Source organism: Mesoplodon mirus (genome assembly GCF_964341445.2).
Source record: "Mesoplodon mirus genome assembly, chromosome: 3".
NCBI lineage: Eukaryota > Metazoa > Chordata > Mammalia > Artiodactyla > Ziphiidae > Mesoplodon > Mesoplodon mirus.
The window spans coordinates 151,520,064-151,541,998 of NC_138978.1; the positions used below are offsets into that span (position 1 = coordinate 151,520,064).

General features: G+C 55.0%; 1 protein-coding gene across 17 annotated transcripts in view; it reads right to left on the bottom strand.

Moving 5' to 3' along the window:
• The window catches only part of NFASC (neurofascin), a 186,007-nt gene that overhangs the window by 27,362 nt on the left and 136,710 nt on the right, over nt 1-21,935 (bottom strand). For 6 of the 17 annotated variants that reach the window (XM_082612053.1, XM_082612049.1, XM_082612051.1 and 3 more), the window contains 15 exons: nt 19,633-19,776; nt 18,862-18,973; nt 18,401-18,567; nt 17,769-17,916; nt 16,367-16,491; nt 15,451-15,495; nt 14,101-14,202; nt 13,614-13,811; nt 12,726-12,796; nt 11,184-11,406; nt 9,079-9,194; nt 7,235-7,439; nt 5,939-6,061; nt 4,655-4,828; nt 2,235-2,249 (listed from right to left, as the gene is read on the bottom strand). In XM_082612053.1, the coding sequence (XP_082468179.1) occupies nt 2,235-2,249; nt 4,655-4,828; nt 5,939-6,061; nt 7,235-7,439; nt 9,079-9,194; nt 11,184-11,406; nt 12,726-12,796; nt 13,614-13,811; nt 14,101-14,202; nt 15,451-15,495; nt 16,367-16,491; nt 17,769-17,916; nt 18,401-18,567; nt 18,862-18,973; nt 19,633-19,776 (1,968 nt within the window). The remainder of the gene's footprint in view (nt 1-2,234; nt 2,250-4,654; nt 4,829-5,938; nt 6,062-7,234; nt 7,440-9,078; nt 9,195-11,183; nt 11,407-12,725; nt 12,797-13,613; nt 13,812-14,100; nt 14,203-15,450; nt 15,496-16,366; nt 16,492-17,768; nt 17,917-18,400; nt 18,568-18,861; nt 18,974-19,632; nt 19,777-21,935) is intronic. The other 11 variants (XM_082612042.1, XM_082612040.1, XM_082612052.1 and 8 more) reach the window with 6 other exon arrangements.

The following is a 21,935-nucleotide window of genomic DNA, read 5'->3' on the forward strand; positions in this document are numbered from 1 at the left end:
AGGTTTTCCACCAGAGTTTTGGGCGACACAACGCAGGAGGTGGAGAAAATTAAGACAACATGTCTCTTATTCATTTTTCGTTGCCCAGAACCTGCCCTGGAGCTGCCCACCAAACACTGGCAGATCTGAGCCGAGTCAAAGACAAGGACAGCAGTTTCCAGACATTCCAAGGTGGAGGGTTCAGGCCAAACATGTCCACCTGGTGTACAGACTACCCTGGCCAAACCACAGATGGCCAGGACAGATGGGCAGCAACCCTAAGAGACTGCAGATGTGGGCGTATGAGAGGGATTATCTTTACCGGGTGAGATAGGAACAGATCAGTGTGGGGGGGAAATGCCCACGTTTGGACAAGATGAGAGGGAAGGGAGCAGTGGGCTGGACTCCAGGCCCACATCACCAGTATAGAACCTGAGCGCCATCACTTCACACCTGCAGATTGTGCAGGAGGTTCTTACGCATTTAAGGCTGGGAACAGCTGATGTTACCAGCACAGCTCATCTACCAAGATGCGCGTTGTGCCTCTACCACCATGTCACATGGAAGCTGGAGCCTAGGAAACACATCTGACCGATGGACAGAGGCCCTGGCACCCTCTGCACACCAGGGTGAGCTTGGATCTTTCCTAAACGAGAAGTAGGAAGTGGGGTGTTTGGAATTACATCCATCCCCCTCACACCTGCCACACACGAGAGGGGCAGCACAGACTGGCACGGATGCCCACTGAGCAAAGCATACTCTCCACAACCAGATCCACTTGCTTTGGGTCCTGGGTGCCAGAATGTGGAAGGTGGACTGCAAGCTGCCTGACCAAAGAGCTTCTAGGTGATTCACGTGGTACCCTCCCTGCATCTCCCCTTCCATCTCCACTAAGTCGCCTCGGCTGCCCTGAGCACCTGCTATAATAGTCCCAGGGGAAACCCTTATGCAAACTTGAATCAGGAAGTTAGGGCCACTCCCAGACTGCAAGGATGGCTTTCTCCCGGTCTCCAGGCCCAGGACACCTCTCTGCCTCACATCCCAGCGGAGGTGGGGAGGCACTGGCCCCTGCAGGCCTGGGTTATTTGGGGGCGGGGGGATGGAGAGGACTGGGCGTGGGAAGGATGATGGCAGTGCACCACCCAGATCCGACTGGTGGAGCAAACGCAAACCAAGGAAGCAGGGTGCGCAACAGAAACAGAATCAACCTAAAATGGCGGGGCAGGGAGCGGTAAATGAGTGAAGGTGGAGGGGAACCAAACCGGGTAAGGTGGCGTCCTCTTCCTAAGCCAACCCTCCAGTTCCTCACCTGGCTCTCGGCTCTCCCTGCTACCTAGAGCCTGAGAAGGCTCTGGCAAACCCTTGCCCTATAGCCTTGGTTCTGCCTCAAAGGAGGGCAGCGGAAGGCACCCTGGGGCCCCTGCCTAGTTCCTCCAGCTTGAGGACCGGCCTTCGGTGGTGACGTTCTTCAAACCGACAACATGAGGACTTGAGACAAGGACCTTGGCTAGCAGGTCACCTCCTGCTCCAGACTTGCCTGCCCAGCTCCTCACTGTGCGTCCACTTCCCAGACCCCAAGAGTGGAGACTGTTCTTAACACCCAAGACTCTGAGAAGCTGGGTTTCTGAGGGGTGAGTGGGCAATCAGTGCATGGCGTCCACTGAGACTCCAGGTCCTGGGGCACCTGGCCCCATCCTGGGACATGCAGACTCGTTCTCACTGGCTAGAAGCCATGGTGGATGGCAGAGCTGGTGCCAGGCCCCATGCAGCATGCAAGGCCAGCATGCACGGCGTGCTCACCCACAGGCCACCCTTTCAGGGGATGGCAGCCTGACCAGGAGACGGGAGCCAGCTGCCCCCACTCCTTCTAGGGCGCAGCTGGCCACCAAAGGCTGTGGACCCTTTCTCTGTGCTCTGGGATGTCAAGCCTGGGCAAGGCCCCAGGTGGCTCAGGGGAAGTAATCACCGCTTCAGAGAAAGCTGCAGCTCCAGAGAACAGGTCTGCAGCCTATGCATGTGGGGCCCCTTCTAAGCCAACCTCCTTCTCTAGCGAAGGGAGGAGAATGTGTTTGATCTCCTCTGGTCCCATCCTCCACATACATCCTCCTGGGGAGTCTGGCTTCCCAACCACTGAAAGGGTGAGTCCAGAGCATGCTTTCACCCCAAGTCTCTCCCTCCTTCTCCACTCTGGCTGGGCCGGACTCCACCTGAATTGCCCCATGCCATGCCCATTACCTCTGCTGCTGGTACGGTACCTGCGGTTGGAGCAGCTTCAGAACACAGCGCCCAAGATAGCCAGAGAGGGAGAGGGCGAAAGAACGAGAGGGAAGAGAAAACAGCACAGGTGAAACCACGAGACAAGCAATCACAGGACAGAGAAGGTTCTGGCTCAAATCTGACCCAGGCGGTGCGGCCAAGTGCTGGTCATGGCCCTGAGGATGCCACCTGGTGCTCGGGGATCATGTTCAACTCCACTGGGGTCTGACACGTTCCTACGGAAAACGTTCCTGGGTCTTGGAAACCCCTCTAATAGACTCGCTTCTGCGTCTACTCGAGGACGTCTACGAGGCGGCAGCAGAAGCAGTCCACCTCGAGCGCTGTGTTCCCAGGTCGTCCTCGGAGGGTGTGTCCTTTCCTAGCTGGGCTGGGGTGAAGGAGTCTGGGTAACCCTCAGTGACGCCAGGAATTGAGGGCATAAGGTACAGGTGGTTTAGGAGGACATCAACGCCTGTCAAAAGGATGGTTCCTTCATCCCCAGGGGCAGGCGTTGAATAGTGCTGGGGTGGGGGGTAGGGGTGAGGGGGAGCGCATTTGGCTGAACGCTCCCCACACCAGCTCAGCCTCGCAAGGCTGGGGCATGTGATGGACTGGAGCCTGGAGCCACTGTCCTGCTGCTCCGTTGTATTGTATGAAGAAACTCAACTGGGGACTGAGAGCCCTAAAAGGAATTCCTGAATTTGCCACAAACCCCTAGGTTGAGAAGGAAGTCTCTCTTTGTTCTCTTGTCCCCTGGAGCTGAAGATCCTTCCCTGGGGTGGTCACTGGGGCTGGGCAACGGGGCTTTGTTTATCTGATGTTCTGTAATGGGGTGGTGGGGGAGATGGGGAGGGAGAAGAGGCTCTCTGTATGTATCTCCTTACAAAATTAAGTAATCAAGAAAGTGCATCATCCCTGGCCTGGCCTTTGGTAATAGGCATATATTAACCACTTACTCGAAGTCCCCCAGCCCTAATAAATTGCCCAAGTCCCCAGGAGATTGGAAGGGTACACTAGGAGGGGAGCTTATTGTGTAGCTCACTCCTGGGTTACAAGAGCAGAGAGGTAGAGACAAAGCACTGTCAGCCTTTCTCGACATTCTGCCTGCCCCCTCTCCTCTCCGCTTCAGTGCTGGCCTGCTGGCCAGGGAGGTGGGGCCTGGGGAGGGATGCAGGGCTGCTCATGAAGCCGCACTGGGAGCCTGGGGTAAGGCAGCAGGGCCTGGAAGCACTGCTCCTCTCCTGGGTTGGGGGTACGGGTGCTCAGGAGGTCCAGTCAGGCCAGGGTCAGGCCACCGGACCTCAGCCTTCTGGGGAAAGCACTAGACAGGATAACCTGTTGTCAGCTTCAAGGATTCCTAATCACATCACCCCTCCTTTGAAGTCTTCCCTTGCAGAATCAACCCCCCTCCCCTGCACAGCCACTGCACTTCTGCCATCTAAACATACACAGCTCATGGTGAATTACAATTAGATGTTCCTGTGGATGTCCCTCCTTCTAGACTGTGTGAGCTTATTAGCTTTATATCCCTCGTTTTGGGTACAGCGTCTGGCACCTCATGTTGTGGGTGCTCAAGAAATGGCCTTTGCAGAGACCATGGTACCTCTGGAGAGGCTGAGCCTCCACCCGCTGTCATAGGGGATCTGCCAATATCGAGGCTTCTAGTGGCTTGCCTGCCCCAGAGGTTCCTGGAAGCCAGAACGTGTGCAGATGGGTCTGGAGCCCCCTCTAGTGGAGTTCTCAGGCAGGCGCAGCTCTGGGGCGGGGTGCGACGCTGCTAGATGCCAGAACCCAGGAGAGGAACTCATGGGCTCTCTCTGTGGAGCTGGTTTGGCAAATGGCTGTTTCCAAACCCCCTTTCCTCTCCTCAGCCTGACAACTCCCTCAGTTCAGGCTGCAAGGAGGGACGACACCTCCTGCTCTACTCATGAGCCCGGCAATTAGCCTCAGTCACAGCTGTTCCCCTCTCTCCTGGGCGTCACGCGTCCTCGAGAGAAGAAGGGGCGCCCCCAGAGCCCTCACGGGGCGGTCTCCATAGCACTGCCGCCTCCCTCACTAGGCGAGCATCGTCACTGCTCTTTGGAGTTTGTGAGCACAGTGACTTCCAGCACGCTTTCTCTCATCCCCTCAACTCAGCTACGATTCACACTCTCTTCCCTATCCCCCCACCAGAAGGAAAGATGACAGATGTTAAGTAGCTGAGCAAGTCAAGGCCAAGTGGGGATCCAGGTCTGACTGCAACAGTAAGAAGATGTGTTTTCCAGATCCATCGCCGGTACCTACCTCTCAGCACACAGGGTGGCTCCCTCCTCTGGAGGGCTCCAGGGCCTTCAGCCTCTCCATCCCAGGAGGCCGGGCGGCCTCTAGGCATCTGAATTCCCCGGCACCATTCGCCCCGAGGCTGCCGCAGTGCACCTACCTTCATTCGGGGGTGCTGGTGATTCCTCTGTGACTGCTTCCCCAGAGCCCACCTGCGTCCTGGCACTGAGGGAAAAGCGGTAGCGCGACACGGGGTCTGCTCTTTGCATCGTGAACTTGGTCTGATTGGGAGAGAAGTTTTCCACTATCTGCTTTCCTACTTTGGTTCCATTAACTGGGGAGAGACAGGTAAGTGGAATTGAACTTTAGCAACATTGACCATGATGGGTTATACAATCTGCAGCTGGAAGGACGAAGCCTTCCCGACTCTGCTGGGAAGGGAACCCGTGGAACCTGCCCGTGATCTTAAGGACTCAGGGGAGGGAGATGATTCAAAGGCTGACGGCTGTGCAAGAACTCCTTTCCGGCTTTTTGATGACGCAGCAGGGTAACACTTTTTCACTGATCTCATTACGCCAGCTCAGTGCAAAGTTATGTGGCTGATTCTGAAAGATTCAATTTTTAATCCTCAAGCCTTTTCAACAAGGACAGAACTTGAAGTTCCTTTTTTCCTTTCAAACAGAACTAGGGCAAAACCACTAGAGCTTTTTGTTGTTAATGCCTCCTTTGTAAAAGGCCTCCTTTGTCAAATACCTCAAAGGGGGAAGGTCAGGTCCAGAGATGGATTCAGAACCACATACAAGCACCCAGTGGGCTATTAAAATCCTTAACAGCACAATACCTGTCCTTTGAGCTTCACACTGAGGCACAACGTCACCCACTTTAGAAGACTTAAAGTTTTTCAAATGAATGACGCTCCTGTCCCTGCCTGGTGAGGCTGAACTCTTTAGGTGAGGTCGTCCAGACCCAGGCTCCTGACTGAGCCACTCCAAATTCCATGGCAGCTCTACATACAGCTGCCTTACCATAAATGGCATCTTATTAAGGTGTCCCCAAGTGTCGGTGTCGTGTGGATTCCTAAGCACGTACTATCTGCCCCATCGGATGGAAGGTCCATCAGGTAAGGAAACTTCTCTCCTAGACTTGTAGGTGTTAGAGACTCTAAGATTCCTGAGGGCAGGGGTTGAATCCCTCATCAAACCAGAAGTCCCCTTTGTCTCACCGGGCCAACTGGAAGCTCCCTGCAGGAGGAGGTGTGTCAGAAGAGCAGGGATTGGGTCTCACTTGCCTCCCCTAACCCTACAGGAAACTTTTCCCCTGGCCCCTCTATCCCTCCACAATGACCTCTGTACCCATAGGCTTTCTACCTTGATTCCTTAGGAAAAGTGTTGAGAATGGGGTTTCTGATTCTCAGGTTATCCAAGAGAAAGAGGGCAGAACGTACAGGCCACGTATTTGAGAGTATATCCAATCAGGATCCCATTGGGGTGTTCTGGATGATCCCATTCCAGGTTGATTGTCTCCAGGTTGGGCTGCCGGACTCGGAAACGCCTGGGGGCACTGGGTACTTGGGGAAGGAGGAGAGAGTGGGGGAGATGGGGGAGAGAAGAGGGGCGGGCAAGATGAAGAAAACACAAAAAACAAAGCACAAGTATGAAGGCATTGACCTCTGGGCAACCCCCGTGCTGGATCACTGTTAAGTCAGAACCCAGAGAACTACGAGGTGGCCAGCGCCCATCGCCCCATCTAGGATGGCGTTTCCCCAGATCTAGGACAAGCACGGCTCAGACTCGGTTTACATGGGGAAGAAGTCAGTCAAGTTCTCCTTTAGCAACTACCCTGGATTCAACACATGTTAGGCTCTGATCCTGCAAAGAAACCCCCAAGTTGGGCAGTCATTCCCAGGCAGGGAACCGGTTTTAGCCATTTGGTAATAGAGGCTGCAGTTCCCAATCCTCAGACAAGGATTCTCACCACTGGGTCCAAGCATCAGGCCCTGGCCTCTGGGCTGAGAATGCTGGGTTCAGGGGTGAAGAGAGAGAAACCCATGATGGAACATGTGGATGGTGCCAAGAGCATGAGCAATGGGGAGAGGCTGGTGATGAAAACCAGACGAGGAGGGGAGACAGGAATAAAGAAACAAGAGGGGAGAACAGAGGAGAGGACAAAGGAGGAAGAGAAGAAGAATGGGGAAAATAATAGTTAAGAAGGGAGAAAGGAGAAACAGAAGAGGGCAAAGCCACTGCCCAGCTGGTTCAAGAGGGCTGGCAGGAAGAGGAGATGCGCTGGGACCTCGGCAGGTGTCTGCCTCCCAGGACCGGGGCGCCCACTGCAGGGCAGTCTCTTGACTATAGTGGTGTAACAAGAGTGAAGGTCCTTGGGTATGGTAAACCAACCAGGTGCCTCTTGGGGTCAAGGTGCCTGAGCTCCCTCAGGAGGTGGTAGGCAGGCAGCCCCGCCTCCCGCAGTGCCCTCGGGAGTCCGTGTGCACATCCCGTCTGGAATCATGGCAGCAGCCAGCACAGTCTCGTCTTGACGTACAATCTCCCGTCAGGGCGACCGCCTTGGTGACAGTGCTCCATGAGCACGGCGGCGCTGCTCAGCTCGCAGGTCATCCCTTCTTGAGGTCAGGCAGAGGTCAATTTGTGTGGTCCAGGCCGAGCCACGCTGGAGCCGCTCAGGGGCACCTGGCCGCGCCACCCTCGACCTGCCCTACCCAGGGAGCTGCGGCCGGACCTACCTCCTTCCGGGGTGGTGAACTCCTTGGTTTCACTGCGAGGCCCATCGCCTCGCCCATTGACCACAACCATCTCCAGCTTGTAGTTACTGTAGGGGAAGAGGCGGGACACCACGCCACGGAGGCGGTCGCCGGGGAAGCCGGCTTGCTGCCTCTTCTGAGACACCCACAGGCTCTTCAGCAAGCTGCTCTCCCTCCAGTAGTAGGCCTTCAGGGCAGAGGCAGGCCGGTAAGGGTTCGGCCAGGCAGAGCCAGGTTAGTTGTTAGTGGTGGCGCTCATGGTGACCGGTGTTCCCTTTGCTGGCCACAGGCTCCAAATCCCCAACGACCTCGTCAGGCCCACAGAGGGCTGGGGGTGTCCTGACAGTCCCCATTCGTTAGCCACTAGCGAGTGGGAATTGATGTCAAACAAAATAAGAGTTTTTGGTTTCAATCATTTTCTGAGCCATGTCGCCTCTCTGGGGAACAGGCAAGTCAGCCAAACTTACAGCTGAGCGGCTCCGTCTTGAGACTTCTTTCCAAGCTGGGGATAGGTTGCTCAGGAAGCCTGTGCCAGAACCACAGATTTGAGCCAAGGGTCCAGGCACGGAAAGCTCTTTTCTGTGCTCAAAGACCGCATCACCTTGAGTTAGATTTAGTATGGTTTAGATTGGCAGCGGGCAGGAGTTGAAAAGCAGCAGGTTACCCCCGGAAGTCTGAATATAAGAAAGGGTTGATTTAATCCATTGAAGTCCAATGGTTCCTTTTAATACTGTTTAAAGACCTTTAGGATAGTGACATGGCCAAGCCAATGGGAGACCAGGCTGTGGGGTGGCAAGAGCTTGGATGGGATGGGACGGCCTGTGCAAGGCGGTAGTGTCACAGGTACAGTCGAGAGAGTCTGAGACATGGGGTCTGATGAGCAGTGGAGGAGACGCCCCAGGTCAGCTGTCACACGAGCATCACCCGGGGCCTCCAAAGGCAAGGTAAGGAGGAAGTCCAGACTTAAGAGGGGGACCCAAAGGGAGCTTTAGCCAAAAAAAATCTCTAGGCAAGTAGGTTAAGAGTGCAAGTTGGGGAAGATTTAAGCATATATATCACCTTGCCTTCCTTCCCCTACCTACCAAATCCATTTCCCGAGAAGAGACTGGCTCCCTCTGAGTGCCCCCAACTGTCCATCAGCCAACTCTCGATGACCCCTAAGCCTGTGTTACCCCAGGGCTACAGCCTCCCCAGGAACTTTTTAAAAAGAGCTACTCATCAGGGAGAGCCTTGCATACCCTGGGTTTTCTCTCCCTTCCCTTTCAAAGAGAGAGATGTCAGGGATGGAAGAGGTGGCCAGGGGAAGCCAAGGGCCTTGATAATTGGAGTTGGCTGTGACAACCCTTCTAGTGGCTCTTCCGGTTAGTTGGGGCTTGTACCCTTCTAGTGGCTCTTCCGGTTAGTTGGGGCTTCATGAAATCAGACTGGGAGAGGCAAGCAGCCCAGCGGGGGCCATTAGGAGAGGGGAGGGGTGTAGCTCAGCGGTGCCTCAACACTGCTTCTGAAGATACATGTGTGTCCACACACATGTATTACAAGCATAATGTGCTATGTATGGTCAACCCAAACCCAACACCCTTCACATGATTTTCTGCTGAGCAGAATCTCTCAGCATACCCGGTGCAGGATACATCTGGGTGTATATATATTTTTTCTGGGTATATTTTTGAACAGCTAACCCTAGACATCATCTTCTTGAACCAACTCTGGATCCAACAGCTATCCCAAGGGACCCCTTCCAAATATCTTACGGCCCGCATCTGCTACCCCCTCGCCCTGGTTAGCGAGCTGGGTGGTTAGACAGGGCTTGGAGCTGGCTTCCTCACTCGGTACTCTCTGAGCTGGCCCTGGACCGTGTCGGAGTAGACGCGGTTCCACTGAAGGCTGATGGCTGTGCTGTTCAGGACTCGGATTTTAACATCAGTGGGTGCAGCCCTGGGATCTGCAATGTGTTGGGACAGAGAGCTGGTTACGCAGGCAGGGCTGGGCCCCCGACTCGAGAGTCCCCTCTGACTTGTTCTCTGCTGGCCTGCACCTCCGGCCCACTCTGGACACTGGGTACTCCCTGAGGGCAGGGGCCATGCCTCCTCCACCAGCCTGGACTTGGAAGAGTGTGGGGAGGCTCAAGACAAAAGGGCGGCCTCACAGGTGGAGGGCTCTGCCTACACGTTTAGAGGGCAATTATGTGCAACCGTCACACAGAGTCTCTGTTTGCCCCTCCATCCCATTGGCCACCCTTCCCCACCCTGCCTCGGGTCCCGGGAGGCTTGTCCTCTCTGGACCGTGTCAGCGGGGCTCCCCTGTTCTCAGGCTTCCAGATGGGTCTGCCCAACAGGCGGTAGCAACAGGAGCTCCCAGGGCAGGAGAGGGAAGATGGTATCGTATCTATTCCCCTGGCTGCCTCTTTGCGGGGAGGCAGGATGGCAATAGTGCACTCTTCTACACAAGGGCAGCCCTCGCTGGCCATGGTGACTCGCCCGCCGCCAGCCCCTCAGGGCCCGAGTGATATAACAGCATCCTGCTGTCGCTGGCCCTCCAGCTGGTTTGCTGTACCTTGCTGTTGTCCCTCTTAACTCTGTCCTCACATTAGAAATGGTCCCCGTTGAGTGGCATTTATTTCCTGCCAGGGCCCTGCAGGGAACGTTACCTACAGACTAAAGACACCCTAACCAAGTTCAGGAAAAGATTCTGATCCGGTGACTACTTGCAAAGGGAGGGCCACTCCTCCCTCCCCCATACTGGTTCTCACCCCCGTTTTCTCTACTCTGCTGCAAAAGCAGTTGTGCCCCACCCTCTCTAAAGCACCTGCCACAGGGGTACACGGATGTGATGGAAACCGTGAGGTGGTCCGTGAAGTCCATGGCTAGATGCTCCCTCTTCCATACTTACCCTCCAGCAGTCCCTACCATCTTCTGTCCGGAAGTGTCTGCCACCATGGAGATGAGCAGTGGGACGGACGGAGGGCCTGCTGATCCCCTCTACTTATCTCCCAAGTGGGTCCAATACATACTCACTTCCAGGGAAGGGCCCAACCCTCACTTGCTCCCGTCTCACCGTTATGAACCCCGCTGGCCCTCCTCCTGACCCCGGCCTTGGCCCCTGTGACCCTGCTCCTCCCTTCCTTCTGGTCACCTCACCCACCTACATGATTTCTTCTTGGATCAGACCCAAACACACCAGGACATGGATTGCCCTGACCAGGAGGGGCAGCACCAACCCTCCTGCCTTGCTCAAAAGCCTACAGGATTGATGTGCGGGGGGCAGAGAGGCTACCACCATCTGGAAAACCAGGCACATACTTCGACATATATGCCCAGAATTGTGTTGATTTACCCAGTGACAGCCTCCAAAGAACTTCTCTTTTTATGTTCAATTCCAAGGGCTAAGAGCAACACTGGGAATGTTGCAGTGCCTGGTCTGGAGCATTCCAGTCTGGGGCTCTGTGGACCTTGCTCCCTCAAGGATTCCCCTGGGGAGCCCAGGAGGAGTCTGGCCTGTGGCCCTGCTTCTGGTGGAGGTGTCTAATTATGGCCTGTTGGGACGGATGGTCCGTGGTACTAGCAAGCCCTGGCAGTAAGGTAGATCAGAAGGCCTGGGTTCTATTTTCAAGCCTGACATTTGCTATTGTGCAATATTGGCAGGGGTTTCCCTTGCAGGGCCTCAGTTTTCATGTTGATAAAGTGAGAGTATTGGACTAGGTGACTAACAAGAATACTAACTAGTGTTCGGATGATACCATCTCTGCTCCCGGCATCACCTGGGGCCTGTCTGCTCTAGGTCACTGTAGGGGATTTCTCTTCCCTGGGAACTGAATGTCCTCCCAGGATGCTCTCGGAAGACCCCCGACCCACCCTGAGGTTCCTGGTCTGTGAGGGTGGCCTGTGCAGCCCAGCCATCAGGGTCCTGGGTGGGGACAGGGGAGGGTACTCACAATCTTCTCCAGAGTAACCGATGACAGTGTCTGGTTCAGGGCCCTTCCCAAAGTCATTTTCTGCCTGGACTCGGATCTCATAGGGCACGTAGACAGGGGTCTGCCCCACCACATAGCGGGAGCCCCACACAGTGACATTGTTCCAGGTCTCTCGGGTCTCTCTCCGCCGCCACTTGACGATGTAGCGCAGGTTGGGGCCAAAGGCGGAGGTGGCGTTCATCGGCTGAGCAGGGAGAGAGATGGCAGGAGTGGAGAGGGTGCAGGCGAGGAGCCCAGGCCACCCACGGCTCGCACCCTTTCTGTGCCAGGTACCCTGCCCCAAACTGCCCAACAGCGGCCAGCCCCCTGGCAGAGCTGGGGAGACCACGGCCCCCACTCTGAGTCCCCCCGGAGCCTGGAGCCCCGTGAAGCCAGCAGCGTCGAGATTCGCCACCCAAGCCCTAGTCCCTCTGATTCCACAGCCAGCCCCCCTGGCAGGTGCCCAGGGAGCGAAAGCTTTATTGTCGACAGGACTCTTTCCTGTGATGGAGCAACCAGGAAACAAAATATGGACAGTGATATAATGGCTCCAAAGTCAGAAAGGGGTGAGTTTGCTTCAGGCACAGCATGCCTGCTGCCAATGAACTCAAAATTCCAGATTTCAGTCCTACTTAATCCTTGCATGTCTGTCCTGTCCTTCCCAAAAGGCCAGAGCTGGGAGTGAGCATAACTCTGTTTTTGTTCCATAGGGGCCTGGTCCAGGAAGCAGTCCTCCGGGAGCCTGGAATACAGAGCCGTAGACCAAGAACCGACCCTTGCAAGGTCCTGCAAGACGAGTCCCGGTGTCTTAAGTCTGGGCTCAGCCCAGTTGCCAAGGCTGCTGTGAAACCAGGCTCTCTGAAGACAGGGATGGTCGTGATTCCAAACTCTGTTATCTCCCTGTTTCCATTACTCACGTCAACAGCACAAAAATGTTAATATTTCAGTGGCTGAATTTGCATCTCTTAGACTTGGAAGGGGTTTGGAAAAAAGCCATTTTGAGGCCACATATCCCAGTTTTGGTTTGGAAAATGTGGTCAGTGAGCCGAGATGAAGATGAGCTTTTTCAATCCTGGCCCGGAGGACATCTTTTGAGTCACCTTGTCCATCCTGGACTTACAGATGGCTGGCACTGGAGGACCACTCAGAGGCTGGTCTCTCCCCACCACTCCCAGCAATCTCCAGTGATGGGCCCCCAGAACACACCAAAGCGAGGTACTGGTGTTTGGGCTAAATCTCTCCTACAGACTAATCTAAATTTCTCCCTCTTCTGAAGAAGTCCATTGATCCTGCAGGACTCTCTCTGATTTTGCCAGACTGACAGTCTCTGTTCCTTGGTCATTTCTGCTCCTGTCTCCTGTCTTAAATGTTGCTCTTAGACATTCTCCTGTTTGGTTTCTGGATGCTCAATGCAGAGACGAGTAGCCCCCGCACCAGCCAGGTAGTCTGAGCCACCCTGCGGCCTTGGAGTCACAGGGTTGTAAAGGGCAAGCCCATCACGGATGGGCTGCGAGGGGCTCTTACCGTCCACGTGATCTCCATGTTGTTCTTTCTGGTCCCCTCTCCCTTCACATCAGAGGGGTTGGACTCAGGGGCTGGAATCCAAATGGATGCAAAGTTCAAGTCCAGTCTGTGCATTACCAGGGCACAGTAAGCACCCTCTCTCCCCCAGCCTGACTGGTCCCTTCTATGCTCTGTCTTTTCTCAGCATCTCTCAACACACTCTGTCCCGTAAGCAGCTGAACTCCCTCTGCCACTTTCGTATGGGTGATGTGCCTTCCTAGCTAAGATTTAAACCCCCCAAAGCAGGGATAATTTCTTTTGAATTTTAATCCCTTACAAGACAGCATTTATCATAAGGCTTTCCAAACTTTAGATGATCAGTACAGCCAACTCAATGTGGATTATCCCCTTTGTGGATTATCCACTAAGTATGTTTAATACAAGACTGGTTTACCCTGGCATTCAACATTTTTGGGGAGCATCTCCACCCTCAATGAACCAGCATGATTTTAGAAATCTAAACATTTCATTACCCAAGTGTTTTAAGAAACCTGGTGCAACCCCAGAAGATATATTTCTACTGCAAATCTTTGCCATAGCTCTTCCCTTTAAAGCAGAGCATCAAGAATTATTCATAGTATTAGTAATAATAAAAATAACAGTTAACTTTTATTGTGTGCTTGCTATATGCACATCACGGTAAGTACCCGAATCCCATTTTCAAACGTAATCCTCACAACAGCCCCATGATGGAGATGGTGTTATTATTCTCTGTTTCACAGATGAGGAAGCTGAGCCTTGGAGAGGTTAAGTAACTTGCCCAAATTCATGTGGCTGGGGACCGGGGGAACTCAGTCTGAACTTGGGGTACCTGGCTTCAGCACCTCCCGTTAGCCCTCAAGCACTCACGTGCTCCACTGGTTCGGTAGCGCTCGGACGGGAGGCTGGGATGGCTGCTGCCCACCTCATTGATGGCAATGACCCGGAACTGGTAGTTGACATAGGGGGACAGCTGGAGGACGGCTGAGTTGACACTGCCTGGGAACTTGGAATGGTCATGCCAGACCCCTGGCTGGAACTGGTCCTCTTCAAACTGGACAACGTAGTCTGAGGGGGCAAAGGAAGACAGGGCTGTTTGGGGAGCTGAGTTAGTGAGTTCTTTCTCAAGAGCACTCCTTCATGGTCTCCATTAGTCTTTATAATCTCCCTTGGGTAGACAAAGGCACAGGTATTCTTCCCAAAACCCAAAAGGGAAACCAAGGCCTCCACGCGTTCTGTCAACAGGCCAGGGCACACGTCAAGTGAGGCCGAAGTGGGACCAGAAACCAGGACCATGCCTCTGGCTTCCGGGCTGCCGTCCCTCTTTTCTGGACAGTAGCGCAGGGCCCCGGCTGACCTGTGATGGGGCTGTTGTTATCGTCCCCCGGGATCCAGGTCAGTCTCACGCTCCTCTCAGCCAGGTCGGTGAGCTCCAGGTCCCGGGGTCGGTCTGGCCGTCCTGGCAGCAGAGGGAGAAGACACCACGCAGGCCTCCAACGTTAGAGCCGGCCCATCCCTGTGCTGGCCTCAGCCCTGAACACTGTCCCACGGACAGGACTCTGGCGGGCTGAGGTCACCACCACAGGAACCAACCCCAGCCTGTGCCGGAGGGTCAGCACAGGGACCGCCCCCTTCCCTCAGGGTTCAAGGAAGAACAAGGAGAGAACGCCAACTTCCACCACCACCCCCCAAAATATCAAGGAATGCAGGGCACAGGGAGAGCTGGGACCAACCCACCCCATTGCTGTGGATGTTCTCGGAGTGTAAGCATTTGGGAAATGCTGCCCTTTGCATTAGACCCATGTTCACAACCTTTAGGAAAACTGGTGAAGAAGTCTGGGATTTTGTCTCATTTTCTCATAATTATCTTCTTCTCAGTGTGCCGAGGCTCTGAGGGGGCAGGAGCCCGGGGGGTGTTGGGAAAGCTGAGCAGGGCAGACCAGTTAAGGGAATAGAGGGGACAAAGATGGAGGACCAGGCCAGGGAGGAGACAGGGACTCAGTCTAGAAGTTTCAGTGCTGGACAGGACAGAGGCCCTAACAAGGGTGGGGGCAGCACCTTTTTGGGGCTCCAGTCTCACTGGATTTCCTAAGTGTGTGTAAGTGCCCTCCTGGCCTGGGGATAAAGCCATCTGGCCACTGACTGGTGAGGGTAGGCATGATTTTTTTCTCCTATCCTGGCTCCTTGAACCAGCTATTTCCACCTTTTGGCTGGTTACTGGAAGGATCTGGAAGGTGAGTCACTGGAGCCCACATTCATGTGTGTTGCACACGAATGTGTGCAGATTGGAAATGGGTGTATAGTAGATGTGAAAGGCTGCAAAAAAGATGGGCCTACAGATAACTCAAAGCAAGTGGGTTTCCTGACTGAATACACTTCAGAGGCTAAGCTGGGGGAAGAGAACAGGCCACCCCAAGGGAGTCGTGGGCATGGCCAGAGGTAAGGGACTGGCGACGCGGGGAGCGACAGCCGGACTTTGGAGCTCAGTCTGTGAAAGGAGCCAAGAAGCCGGGAGTCGGGCTGTGATGGGCTAATAAGGTAGGTGATGTGGGCCTCTTGAGAGGAGTCAGATTTGGCAGGGAGCGGGGCAGGCCGCCCCTTGCCTGTACACAGCACTCCTGTCCAGCAGCGCCTTCCTCCTCCTAGACTCCTCCCTCCCAGACACCTGGGGTGCTTGGCAACGGTCCCCGGGATTAGTATGAATTACCTTTGGGCAGGGCAGCCAAACGGTTAGTTGGAGTGGCCTGATCAGCTGCAAAGGTAAGATGGGTTATCCAGGTTAGCAGGTTATCTGGGGATAAAGGTGTTCTCGAAGGGTGGGAATAGGCAGCCAAGGCTTGAACAGCTGCCCCTGCACAGCTTCACCCCTCCCCCACTTCCATGGAGGGTACCCCACCCTCACAAAGGCCTTCCTGTCCTCCCTCCACAGCTGGGGGTAGACACCCTGGGTCCTTCCTATCCCAATGCTACGACTGTGACTGGGCCCACTCTTCCCTGTGACAATGCAGGGACACTGCTGAGGGACGGGAGTGCACTGAGAGTTATGGCAATAGGGGGCCCGGAGACAGCAGAGATGAGGAGGTGATTTGCTTCCCCGGACGGGAGAGGCTACGTCCCCAGGTCTGGGATGGCTTAGTATTTACAGTCTGGCCTGGACACAAGGGCAGGACAAGACAGGATCATCTGAAATGCACAGCACCCTGTGAAATCCCATCAGGAAAGGGGTGCAGAGAGGAAGGCTAGCAGAGGGTGTTGGAAGGACAAACACAAAGTTCAGTCTTGCTTCAAGGATGGATCGTTTTAATTGACTTAGTGGTTTAGAGTTAGCTGTAAAGTTGGTAAAAATGATCACAATGAGAACCCCCTGTCCATTTCCCTCTCTCCTTCAGGCACCTTTCAGGTGAGGATTTGGGCAAGTTAATGATTCCATTCAGGAGGTAAGGCAACCAGCACAGCTTGTTCTGAAAAGAGCAGCTTCCTAACCCTTAAACCAGGAGGCAGGAGGATCACCAGGCCTGGCTGGCTCACTGACCACAGGCTCTGCCCTTGGAACCGTCCTCTGCTTCTCTGGCCTCGGGAAGTAGGGGGTGGGGATCAGCGCCAGTGTGGGCAGCGGCAGTTACCTAGCACGGTCAGGTAGGCCTTGGCCAGGTCTCGGTCCAGCTCGGTGCTGGCAACGCACGTGTAGCTACCCTGGTCCCGCTCGGCCACACCAAAGATGGTCAGGGAGTCCTCTTCCTTCTTCATCCTGCAAAGGTACCGGGGAGGGGTTGGGAGGAAGGCGAGTAGGGTGACAGTGAAGGGGGCAGGCAGCAGGAGTGCTGGGCACTGCCCGGCTGCTTTCTCCCTGAAGTGGGGACAGTGGGTCAGAAGGGAGGAGGCGGCGCTGTAGTCTGGGCTGGGCCGCCGCAGCCCCTCCTAGGGGACGTGAGGCTCCACCTCAGTGCTTCAAGAGAGGCAGGGTCTTCATGTCACCTTGAGCACTTATGATGCTTGCTGGAGGGGACAGGAAAGTAGGTGGAGCCAAAGCGGCCCTGGCCCACATTCACTGTCCTCAGTTCCCACACTGGTTCTGCTCTCTGTGTCTTTCCTGTGCTGTGCTCCCCTCCCGAATTAGGGCACAGTTAGGCCCACCCCCAAAAGGCAGGTCTTCTCGTACTTCCAGCTCTGTCTTCAGCCCAGATTGATGCCCAGGCTCAGCCCAGGTGCCCCGGGCTCCTCTGCACTGTCTCCCATAGAGGGAGGAGGGCACCAAAGAGCAGGCAAGACTGTGAGCATGGCTGAGGGCCAGAATGCCTGCACCCACCCGCAGGCTACGCCCCTGCAGAAAACCAGATCATCACTGGAAACAGCTGGTACCGATGCTCAACCTGCCCCGAAGAGTCCTGAGGGGAGGCTCGGATCAGCCGTTCTTAACCCTAGCTGCACATTACAAACACCTGGGGGGACTTTTAAACACTATCTATGCCTGGGCCCTCCCTCAACTCCAATTAAATCCGAATCTGGGATGAGGGATGGATGGGGCAGGCCTGGGCCTGGTAAACGGTCCCAGGTGCATTAAGGGCGGAGAGCGCCATTAACCACGAGGGTTAGAGTCTGCTCGGCCAACCCTGCCCTCTGCTGGAGAACAGGAGCACTGCAGGCAGGGCTGAGAGGATGGGGAGGGAGTCCTGGCTGTGAAAAGGAGGAAGGGAAAGGATCAAAATAAAGGGAGGAGGACAAGAGAAAAAGTGAGGGAAGAGAGGGAGAGAAGTGAAGACAGGAAGGCGTGGGAAGGAGAGGAGAAGAGGGAGGGAGGAGGAGGAGAGAGAAGCAGAGCCCTGACGGGGGAGAGGGGGAAGCTGCAGTGGGAGGGGGGTCTCGTCTGATGTGGAGGGAGTCGCTGAGGCTGTCACGCCCTCCTCAGCAGTTCCCCAGTGACACACATGGCACAGGTTCCCTGTGTTCTTCCATGCATCCCCAAGAGCAAGGGAGAAGAAAACGCCCCAGAGGAGCAGCAGGAAGGAAGGAGGGAGGAGCAGAAACCTGTTCCCGATGTAGAGGGGCTCGTCGTCCTTCAGCCAGTACACCGTGAGCTTCAGGGAGGGGTCGTGCTTCACGCGACACTCCAGCTGCACCGTGGTGCCCCTTTTGGCGACCTGGTCCTCAGGCATCCGGTAGATCCTCGTGGGGTCTGTGGGGAAGCCCCTGGAGCTCGTCTCTGCCACCCCACGCCCGTGCGGCCACACAGTGTGACATGCATGACCTCCAGGTTAGATGGACCACGGAAGTGGCAGAAATAGGATTCGGTTACATGAATGGTAGGGGACGCGCCTGGTATGGGGGGATCCCAAACAGTAGCCAATCCCCAAATCCTTTCTCTCCGGCTCAGGAACATAGGACGTATTTTCTGGGGTGGTAGTGGGGAGCTGGTGTGGGTAACAGGCGTCCCTGCCTAAGTCTATTTGGACCAGGCTGGTGATGACTCAGTGCTCGCAACACCAGGCCAGCCAGAGGCCCTGGCCACGAAACTTCCACGGAGAGGACACACAGACCTGGAGGGAGGTCCCATTAGGTGTGGCACATTTTCAAAGTGAGTGACACACATGGATAACCTTGAGGAGATGGCTTCCTTGCCCTCCCCACCCCTCCCTCTACCTAGCAACTCTCTCCTTTACCTTTGACCTCCAGGCGGACCTGGTTCTCAGCTTTGCCCAGGATGTTGGTGGCAACACAGGTGTAGATGCCTTGGTCCTCTTTGCGGATCATCTTGATTTCCAGACTGCCGTTCTCGTAGACATGGTAGTTGCCACCATCCAGGTTGCTTCCTTGCCCATTCTTAAACCTCACAACAGAGCAGCAGGACACACAGCATACTGAGAAAGGACCGGCCCGGGGGGCGGAGGAGCCCCGAGCCCTGTGGGTCTTGCCTCCGACCACTGGATGGCCTTGGCAAGTCTCTGGGCCTCGGTTTCTTTCTTTGTACAATAAGAGGGTTGACCCAGCTGATCTGCCACCTCCTCCCAGCTTCAACCCTTTAAGGCTCCCAGGACTTGCTGAATACCTCTCACGGGCCAGATGGAATGAGAAAGGCGAGACAGATGACCCTGTGGGGGAGGCCTCGTCTCCTGGAACTTACCATCGGAGTGTGGGGATGGGAGACCCAAAGAACGGGCAGTCCAGCCGCGTCCGGTTGTACAGGATCACCCTGATGAGCTGGTTCCGGGGCGACAGCATCCGAGGGGGCACGTCTGCAATTCCCAGAGAACTGACCTTGGGTGGGGAGTCTTCCTCTTCCTCTTTGTGGACCAGTCTTATCTCTCTGTTCCTTCTCCTCATAGCAGCTTTCTCAGCACCAGTGTACCTTCCCCCATTAACCTCCCTCCTTTAAGAAGCCTCTGAGGATTAGGTGAGGAAGGAGGAAGCTTATCCATTTGTCCTTCACCTACCTTACATCCAGTCCAGCTTTTGCAAAGGGTGCCCCCAATTTTCCAGCAGCTTCTATACCTGCCCCTCCACAGCCCCAAGGCTTCTCCTAGCTGCACCTGCCCACTGCCCTCTCCCTGCTCTGGAAATGCCATGAACATATTCAGGACTATTTCCCACCGAGACCATGGAAAACCCAGGGAGAGGCAACATGGACACACCAAGGAGACAAGACGGTCCCTCCTCTCATCAGGGGAGGAAGGGGACTGAGACTGACTTTTCGCATGGAATGAACTCTGTCTGCACACCCAGCTCTATGGATTTTAAGTCCTCCATCCTCCCCGCAAATGTCATTCTGGGTCTCCGTGCTTCCCCCATCCTGCCGCCCTCATACCCCACCAGCCTGGTCAATCACCGGAGAAGAAAGTGTGCCCAGGAGGTGAGCAAGGTCCAGGCAGGCGAGCGGAGGGAGGGGTGCACTCACCCAGCACGCTGACGAAGGCGTTGGCCAGCAGGTAGCCGTGCTCGTTGGAGGTGTTGCACTGGTACACGGCCCTGCTGCTGATCTGGGTGTCCCGGAAGATGATGGTGTCCCCGGCCACCTCACGGTTTGGGTTGGGTGGTGCCGCTACAGTCGGAAAAGACACTCCTTGTGAGAAAGGGGGAGGGCAGGGCGAAGGGCACTTGGGACTCTGGCCAGGACTCCCTGGTAGGACTGGGGTGCTGTGGAGGCGGTAGCACTGGGCCAGCTCAGACCCAGCTTGCAGCCCACCACTGCCTAGCTGTGTGGCCTGGGTCCATCGCTGAGCCCACTGGAGTTTATTTCTCAGTCCATCCGATGGGAATAGGAATCCCGGTCAAACCTACACAGCAGCTGGGCAGCTGTGGTTGACAGCGTAAGCTTTGGAAACAGGAGGGGTTTGAATTCTAACCACACTAGCTGCCAGCGCTATTCAATGGCTCTGCACTTCAGTCTCCTTGTCAACTGAATGGGGATAACATACCACCTTGTGGGGCTCTTATGAGGATGACCGGAGATTCTCTGCATGTCATTAGCAGAGGGCTCAGTACATACTGATTATTATCGTTGTTATTATTTTATTTTATTTTTTTGCGGTACACAGGCCTCTCCCCGCTGTGGCCTCTCCTGCTGCGGAGCACAGGCTCCGGACGCGCAGGCTCAGTGGCCATGGCTCACGGGCCCAGCTGCTCCACGGCATGTGGGATCTTCCCGGACCGGGGCACGAACCTGTGTTCCCTGCATCGGCAGGCGGACTCTCAACCACTGCGCCACCAGGGAAGCCCGTTGTTATTATTTTAATTCAATGTGCATATACTCAAATGTGTTTTGAAAAGGATAAAGCAATATCCAACTAGATGGGACCTGCCACCTTCCCATCCTCTGAGCAGAGGACTCTGCAGACGTTCACAAAGTTAAATCCGGAAGTCGATGCCTGCTGAAAGCTGAATGAGTCCCTGTATTTGCCAAAGCAACCTGATCTCCCCAAGACGAGTGCACACTGAGAGGACAATCCCTGCTGCAGTTCTCCTGGTACCACTGGCTGGGGATGCAGAGAGCAGGGGCTGGGGAGTGGCCGTGGGGTCTCACACCTGTCCCCGTTATCACTCCAAGACCCAGGGCAAATCAATAACTCCTCTGGGCCTCATTTCCTTCACCTGTCAAATGCGGAAGCATTACTCCCATCTTTCCCCTACTCTGAGGAAGGTTAAGATAAGAAAATGATAATGAGATAATGAGCTGTACAAATAAAAAATTTTTAGAAGTGTAAAGAATCCCTACTCCTCTCATCTTTCACCACCAGAAGGTGCCTTTCCTCCGTAAGATTTCGGGACTGAGCCAGATGACTTGGTTTGTGTGATCTAGGAACTCATCCAGGATCACTCAGACCTACCACAGAAGTCAGCAGAGAAGAACCCAGGGTCTGGCCCCGTGGGCTCCACCCCACAGATAGCAAGTCTGAGCCCGGAACTAGGGAATCAGCAGGTGAACAAAGCCGAGGTCAGCATCCTTATCATCCTTCCGGAGTCTCCACTCAGCAAAAAAGCACAAAGGAAGCCGATGCCAGCAACTTTAAGTCTCCTTGCCCGGCAATTCCCACAGACCAGCTTTCCTCCCGGTCACTCCCTTGAGGGACGGGGGACCTTTCCCTGGGCCAAGGCTCAGCTGTAAATCCTGAACTTTGCATTTATTTAATGGTGCTGTGAGGTTTAGAGCCTTTGTTTGCTTTGTCCCCAAACTGCTACCAGGACAGGGAGAAGGGCAGAGGGCAGGCCGTGTCCGTGTGTCGCTCGTATCCAGAGGCAGGATATTTCCTGGGACAGACAGGGTAGGCATATTGCACTGTCACAGCGGCCCACAGCTTCCCCACTCACTAGCCATGTGACCTCGGGCAATTCCCTGCACCATCAGAGCCTCATTTCCTCATCTTTAATGTTTGAGGTTAATGAGATAAGAGGAATGCACAGTGCCTGGCACACAATAAATGTCTAGAAAGGTGCATTCTCCTCTACCTGTCTCCCTGCCTCTCCACCTGTTTCTATCAGCTGTTGCTTGTGAGTTAGGCTCTGAGGTCTCGCCATCTATTTTTGGCCCCATCGGGTTGAAAACATTGTTTACATTTCCTCTGACCCCTTAGAGAAAGTAAGGACAGGACACTTAAAAAGTAAATGCAACTGGAGTGAATATGATGTGAAAAGTTGACCTCTGGCTGGAAGGATCCCTGGAGTCACACACTCCGGTATCTGGGTGGGACTACATCTTCCTGA